Genomic DNA, 8,612 nt, shown 5'->3' on the forward strand with positions numbered 1-8,612 from the left:
ACACTAGGGTAACTGTGACATCATTATTCCTTCTTTGTATTTCAGGGCTATGAGGACTATCTACAACATATTAGCTCTATTTTACACTAGGGTTACAGTGACATCATTATTTCTTTCTTGTATTTCAGGGCTATGAGGACTATCTACAACATTTTAGCTCTATTTTACACTAGGGTAACAGTGACATAATTATTCCGTCCTTGTATTTCAGAGCTATGAGGACTTTCTACAACATTTTAGCTCTATTTTACACTAGGGTAACTCTGACATCATTATTCCTTCCTTGTATTTCAGAGCTATGAGGACTATCTATGACATTTTAGCTCTATTTTACACTAGGGTAATTGTGACATCATTATTCCTTCCTTGTATTTCAGAGCTATGAGGACTATCTACAACATATTAGCTCTATTTTACTCTAGGGTTACAGTGACATCATTATTTCTTTCTTGTATTTCAGGGCTATGAGGACTATCTACAACATTTTAGCTCTATTTTACACTAGGGTAACAGTGACATCATTTTTCTATCCTTGTGTTTCAGGGCTATGAGGACTATCTACGACATTTTAGCTCTATTTTACACTAGGTTATTTCTTTCTTGTATTTCAGGGCTATGAGGACTATCTACAACATATTAGCTCTATTTTACTCTAGGGTTACAGTGACATCATTATTTCTTTCTTGTATTTCAGGGCTATGAGGACTATCTACAACATTTTAGCTCTATTTTACACTAGGGTAACAGTGACATCATTATTCCGTCCTTGTATTTCAGAGCTATGAGGACTTTCTACAACATTTTAGCTCTATTTTACACTAGGGTAACTGTGACACCATTATTCCTTCCTTGTATTTCAGAGCTATGAGGACTATCTACGACGACTATCTAAGATATTTTAGCTCTATTTAACACTAGGGTAACTGTGACATCATTATTCCTTCTTTGTATTTCAGGGTTATGAGGACTATCTATGACATATTAGCTCTATTTTACACTAGGGTTACAGTGACATCATTATTTCTTTCTTGTATTTCAGGGCTATGAGGACTATCTACAACATATTAGATCTATTTTACACTAGGGTTACAGTGACATCATTATTTCTTTCTCGTATTTCAGGGCTATGAGGACTATCTACAACATTTTAGCTCTATTTTACACTAGGGTAACAGTGACATAATTATTCCTTCCTTGTATTTCAGGGCTATGAGGACTTTCTACACCATATTAGCTCTATTTTACACTAGGGTAACAGTGACATCATTATTTCTTTCTTGTATTTCAGGGCTATGAGGACTATCTACAACATATTAGCTCTATTTTACACTAGGGTAACAGTGACATCATTATTCCGTCCTTGTATTTCAGAGCTATGAGGACTATCTACGACGACTATCTACGATATTTTAGCTCTATTTAACACTAGGGTAACTGTGACATCATTATTCCTTCCTTGTATTTCAGGGCTATGAGGACTTTCTACACCATATTAGCTCTATTTTACACTAGGGTAACAGTGACATCATTATTCCTTCCTTGTATTTCAGAGCTATGAGGACTATCTACAACATATTAGCTCTATTTTTCACTAGGGTAACAGTGACATCATTTTTCTATCCTTGTGTTTCAGGGCTATGAGGACTATCTACGACATTTTAGCTCTATTTTACACTAGGGTAACAGTGACATCATTAGTCCTTCCTTGTATTTCAGGGCTATGAGGACTATCTACGACACAAGGGAGACAATGAGGTCAATAACAGGATGACTCAAGTCATCAGAGATGGCTGCATCAAGGAGATCAAATCCATGAACATCAAGGTTGGTCATATATTTATAAATATCAATAACTCAGTCGTGTCTGTGTGGACGTCAAGGTTGTTCATGTCTGTGTGGCCATCAATACTGTTCACATCTGTGTGGACATCAAGGTTGTTCACGTCTGTGTGGACATCAAGGTTGTTCATGTCTGTGTGGCCATCAATACTGTTCACGTCTGTGTGGACATCAAGGTTGTTCATGTCTGTGTGGACATCAAGGTTGTTCACGTCTGTGTGGACATCAAGGTTGTTCACATCTGTGTGACCATCAAGGTTGTTCATGTCTGTGTGCAGTCTTCATGGTTTATGCTACCTTACTGTGACATTTAGACTTAAGGATGTATGTGGCTTGGATATTGAATGTGTCAAATATTACATAGAAATAGCTGCTGTTTTAACATCATGCTGGATGTTCACACATAACTTAGCATTTTACAATGGAGGTTACAACAACGTACTGTAAGTTTATCAGCTGGTGTCAATATGCATCTTTCCCATTTATAAGAACTACAACTTCATTTGTTAAAGTTAACACCTGTCCAGGATTAAATTTGTATCATGGCTAGTGATAACACCATTATGACTGTCTTACCTAGAGATATCGGACAAAGGTTTTATCTGACCGTAGATGCAGGATGTTTATCAGAAGTTACACTGCTCCCTATAGATAAAAACAGTCATGTTTGCTGTTATTCACTTCCCATTTGTGAATTTGTTTTTAATTTTTTCTCTCTGACCTCCTGTCCTTCTGACACAGCAATGCATTTCCCAGTTGGGAAAAGCCCTAATTACTATATTTATGAGGAGTAAGTATTACGTGTACTCCAATACATGTATATCAAATGTAGGTCACTATAACTTATATGTGGGGTTGCAGTGCATGGCCAAGTGGTTAAGGCGTCTGACATTCTGCTACCACTAGCCCTCCATCACTGGGTCATGGGTTCAAGACCTACGTAGGGCAGCCACCAGGTACTGGCTGTAGGTCGGTGGTTTTTGAGAGGGAACTCCGGCTTTCCTCTACCACCAAAACATGGCACGTCCCTAAATGACCATATAGCTGTTAAAAGGACGAAAAACACAAACAAACCAAATTATAACTTATATATTTCTCTACACTGACATTGGTTAGCCTTTAAATTTTTATACATCTCCATCAGAATGGGAAAATATGTATATATTACAGATAATTTCTTCAAATCACGATTGTACTTTAATTTACTGTCATTGTATATAAACACATTCCCGAGATACTGATGGCCTTGTAATACTGTTACTGTTTATAAGTTCAGGCCACTTTCCTCTGCCTATGGTATATTTTGTGCCTGCTATTTGATTAAAAAATTGGAAAATGTTTTACCTAACCAAGTCTTTTTGAGAGCTGAAAATAGACATGCACCAATTATTTCCTTTTACCTAATTAATTAAATTTTTGCAAATAATTATTTTTCTGATTATGGTTCATTATAACTACTTGACAAATAACAAAATTGTGCAATAAAACAAGTAATAAACTCCATTTGTAAAAGAAATGTTTGAATGCAAAAAAAAGAAATTGCCAAAAAAAGTCCTTTGTTCGTAACAGCCACTTACAAATTAACTAGAATTTAAAGTACTTTTCGGGGTCAAATTAAAGTTACTACACTATCATCTGCCCACACCTTCTGTATGTTTGCTAGATAGCACATCTTCTAGGTTATCTGTTTGTATTGGTGTTCATGTCGGTCTTAACCTACATTTCTGGTATCAGAGATAAATTATATCTCTATACACTGAAGATCAAAATGACCAGCTGGTCGCCATTACTTAATGTATTACAATGTTAATATCATAGTCGTGCTGTCTAGGGAAGAAAAAGTGGGGTTTTGAGCAGTAAAGTATCACAAGCTCAATCTGTACGGTTGTATTTTGATCCTGTACTGAATCAGGCCATGTATTTATATGTATAATGCTGTTTTTGAAGTAATTAAAAAAAATAATGATAAGAAAATGGGAGAAATCATGTTAAGAATAAAACTATTTATTTCTGATGAGCATAGATTCTGTCACAGGATTTATCATCAACTTTAATTTTTATCAAATTAAAGATACAAAAAATAGAAGCAGAATGGACAGTATTTACTGTAACTTCAGGGATTTCCATGGAAGTGTAATGTTTTTGATTTCATTCACACAATCTTTGAGCAAGTTGATTTGATGACGATATGTAAACATGTATATTTTCATTTTACACAAATTAAAATCTATTTACGTGCCCATTATTTAGAAAATTATCGAACATACTCTAACTTTGTGAGAAGATTTGGCTTAATGGTTAACTTACCACCCTAACATGCAGACAGCAGGGTCATATTAGTCATCGTAGCAAGAAATGTTCAGAGGAGGTGTTTTTCTCCTGCCCACTCAACTCCTCTAACCCAACTGGAATATAAAACGGTCTAGGGTGGGTGCTGCAGTGTTTATGATTTAACTTTTCATTGAGATGACACTATGAAAAATAGGTGGATGCACAGTCACGCCATGAAACTGATAACTTGTATGCCTCAAGCACACACACAAACAAACACATCTGGAGGTAACAGTTAGGTGGCATATGACCAGTAGTGAGTCCTTGATAACGCTGCTCCTGGGAAATTCTCATATTTTATTGATTGTATGAATTGTATATAATAAACATGCTACATTGGCATACCAGGGTATTCTTGCTACATTATAAGGATGGAATGGATTTCAAGAAACTTTTATGCAGTTTTTGTCAAGAATATAGTTCAAATCTTTAGAATAAACTTAACTTTCAATGCATACTTTGTATACATACATTTGACACTTTGATTTCAATAATGAACTGATTATATCAATTATGGAATTTGTAATCGATAATCTGAATTGGAAAGGGCAAACTGATTGATTTTCACATAACAACAACAAATGTTGTATAAAGATAAAAACTAATAATACTAACAATGTTACAGGTAGGGGACATCGTGATGGTGGAAAAGAACCAGGAATTTCCTTGTGATCTGGTCATGTTGTCGTCATACGACAAGGAGGGTCAGTGTTACGTCACAACAGCCAATCTGGATGGGGAAACTAACCTCAAGGTACACAACTCTGGCTGCAGTGATCAGTAAACCTTTTGTCTGTTTATATTATGGACACACAAAATCAAAATTTTCTGTTTTGAAGAAAATATAAATAGGGAAGATAGTATTTTTGTGTATCTTTTGTGGTGTTGACTTTTCAAATCCCCAAATAGATAATTTGTTTTAATTTAAAATTATAATTAGATTAATTAAAAATTAGCAGCTTTTGATTTAAGATTATTGTGTTTTTAACTTAACTAAGCTATGTTCTACTAGTGACTAAAGTACTTCTTTTGATGATTTTTGTCTCGTGGCGGCGGCAACATTAAGTTTTTGTGTTTAAGTTAGTTTCACTGAAAGATAAGTGCTAGACCAACCAAACTTGGACCATAGATGCATCTTAGGTAGTACATCTCAACCCATGCATCTTAGGTAGTACATCTCAACCCATGCATCAAATGCTGGATGCATACATTTAAATTTATTTCATCGATATGCGCTTTGATGGTCAAGTAGGGCACTGTACAGGCAAGACATATCAATTTGAATGGCTTGTTTAATGATTTTGTTTTTAAATAATAAAAAAATCAAACTTGAATTTATACTTTCCAAGGCACAATTTAAAGGTCGATGGTATTCAGTACAATATACTGTTGATATTAAATTGACACGTTTGTTCTTTTTTTCTCTCTCCATTAATCATCAATTTATGATTTATAGACTCACCTGTGTATATCCAACACGCGGAAATGCCAAACAGTAAACGACTTCCAGCACCTCCACGCCCACATAGAATGCCAACAGCCAATCACAGACCTGTACAGGTTTATCGGACGCATCACTGTTACCACAAACGCAGGGGAAGAGATAAAATCTCTCGGCCCAGCCAATGTACTGCTGCGTGGGGCAAGACTCAAAAATACACCTTATATTTATGGTAAGGAGCTTAATGTGTAAGGCATATAACATTAATAAGGAATATCACTATTTGGAAAACAGATTTAAAACAAAAAGCATGAAATATCATTTATCGTTATAAAATAAAGAACTTGATAAAGAAAAGAATTACCCAGTGATAAAGTTAAATCAGTGATATTGAAGAAGTAAAAAAGAAAATTCAAAAATTAATTTAACTATACAGAAAAACTTAAAGGAGGTTCCACCCTTCGCAATTAGCCATCAGAATTCAATGAAAGTTTCACATGATGGTTATGTCACTATGTAGAGATGATTTTATGAAAATCTAAGCATTCCGATAAACTGGGGATTTTTTTGTAAAAAATACCGAAAATTTGAATTTTTGTCAAATTCAACACTTTCACATTTTTTGAGCATGTGGCATTGTTCAGAACTATTACAACAATAAAATAATGAAAAGAAACATTGCTAATCAACCCTACAAATATTTTATTTATCATAAAATATCTACAACATGTTACAAAAAGCACTTTTTATTGAAACTATATGGATTAAAGTTACTAAATACAAGCCAAAAGCAAACAGGACACATAGTTTCATATAAAAAGAGTGAAAAATTAAACCAAATTCACACAAAGTCTTTATAATTAATTTATTTTACATTTTACAATTATTTTGATCCTGATGAGAGTTGTCTACCTTGAAAAAAATCAGAACATTTTTGCAGAGGGATAGAATTTATGCAATGACACTTATTTTATTTAATATACCAAAAAACGACGGAAATAAATTAAACTAGATATTGTTGGCTAACAATTTGACAGGCTTTTCACTTATATTACACTATTGAGGTAAAGACATTTTAAATTTTGAAATGTTTTGACTTGATTAAAAGATTAATCAAGTTTAATTCTTTTAGCAGTACTCAAAAATAGCAGGACAAAAAAAGGTGTTTAACTTTTGCTTTGGGTTATATTTTTGTAGGTGAACCATTTTACTACTGGTGGAAGGGAAGTAACTCGCAAATAGTTCTGGTATCTTTGATTTGTTTTCACAAAATCATATGTTCAAATTTGACCTATCAAATACCGGAAGTTAATCTTTGATAGTAATTTATGTCCATAAACTTTGTAGCCCATCATCCTAGCATGCTACAGACCAAATATCAATACCCTGGGCATTTCAGTTATTGAGAAGGAGTCTTTTGAAGATTTTAACATAATTGACCCCGGCGACCTTGAACATGGGTCAAGGTCATTCTTATTAGCAAACTTGATAGTCCATTGCTTGAGCATGAATATTCAATAAATATTTTGACCTTGGGTCACTTGGTTTTTGAGAAGATTTTTTTTGACGTTTTGTTTCACAGAATTACACATTCAAACTTTGACCCCTACGAAAACCGGAAGTTGACCTTTGACACAAAATTGTTTCCTGAGAAAAGTTTTTTATTTTTTATTTTGCAGCAACATATCCAAAGATGAATTAAATATATTCACCCGTTAATGAGGTATAGCAATTAAAGAAAAGAATGGATATGACGTCATGGTGGCCATTTTGTTTTTTTTGATGAAGTTGAAAATTTTACCAAATGTTAGAGGACCGCTGGGGAAACTTTTTTCCAAAACAACTAAACGAAATATTTGTCATTGCTATTGGAGTAAAACAAGTTTTAAAATATTGCGAAATTTTCAAAAGATCAAAGGAAATATTCAAAATGTCGTACAACGTTAACAGTAAATGTTACAGAAACACTAAAGACATCAAAATGATATTCTTCATTGATCTGTAGAAATATTGTGAACTTTGACCCAACAGCGTGATTTTTTATTTGACCTTTAAATGAAATAACATACAGTAATAAAAGTTAGCCCAGAAGATTATCTACATAAAAAATGATTGCGTCAATTCTGTTTTTGAGTTATAGCCGTTTTAAGATTTTGACCTATGACGTCATGGCGGCCATATTTAATTTTTGACCTACTTCAAAATGTTGCTTGATCATCTTCAGACCTTTTTCTACAACATACCTTAAAGACTATAAACTTATCTTTTACCAATCAAAAGATACAGAATTCACAAAGTACGGAATAATAATAATAATAATAAGAAGAAGAAACTTAACAAAATCAATAGGTCTTTTCACCAGTTGGGAAAAGCCCTAATTACTATATTTATTTGTCAATTTACTGTTTTTTTATGGAACAAAATTACTCTCAATCATGTACATTTTGGACATCATTCCATAGCCTGCTTATGCATGGTATATTAACATGTCAGGTTCATATGGTATGCTGTTATTACGTGCACGCACATGCACTTGCATTTTATAGGGATCTTGATATTTTACAAGCCACTATTTTCACAAAGTTATTGTAATTGCATTTGTGACCCGATTTATCTGACAGAGCATAACTCGCTCGACAACAAAAGTCGTAGCGATCATGAGCTTGTAAACTACTGTTAGCACGTGATACGTACAGGTGAGGTCGGTAAACAAAACACATCAGTCTGCATTACATGCGCCTTATATAAGACCTTCGTGAAGTCGTCTGATCGTATGTCAGCTGTTTTCCTGTGAGTTAATTAATGTCTTTGTATCATAAGCTTTATTAGGTCACCTGAGACAAAGTCTCAAGTGACCTATTGCGATCGCCTTTTGTCCGTCGTCGTCCGTCGTCCGTCGTGCGTCCGTAAACAATTTACATTTTCGACTTCTTCTCCAAAACCCCTGAACCAATTTCAATGAAATTTTGCAGGGACCTTCCATGGACAAAGGTCAACAAAA

General features: G+C 34.1%; 1 protein-coding gene across 2 annotated transcripts in view; it reads left to right on the top strand.

The window, feature by feature from the left end:
* The window catches only part of LOC110444856 (probable phospholipid-transporting ATPase IF), a 114,165-nt gene that overhangs the window by 47,161 nt on the left and 58,392 nt on the right, over nt 1–8,612 (top strand). For both annotated transcript variants that reach the window (XM_021489219.1, XM_021489212.1), the window contains exons 6-8: nt 1,717–1,824; nt 4,796–4,924; nt 5,627–5,843. In XM_021489219.1, the coding sequence (XP_021344894.1) occupies nt 1,717–1,824; nt 4,796–4,924; nt 5,627–5,843 (454 nt within the window). The remainder of the gene's footprint in view (nt 1–1,716; nt 1,825–4,795; nt 4,925–5,626; nt 5,844–8,612) is intronic.

This window comes from Mizuhopecten yessoensis, unplaced genomic scaffold (assembly GCF_002113885.1).
Source record: "Mizuhopecten yessoensis strain PY_sf001 unplaced genomic scaffold, ASM211388v2 scaffold2065, whole genome shotgun sequence".
Taxonomy (NCBI): Eukaryota; Metazoa; Mollusca; class Bivalvia; order Pectinida; family Pectinidae; genus Mizuhopecten; species Mizuhopecten yessoensis.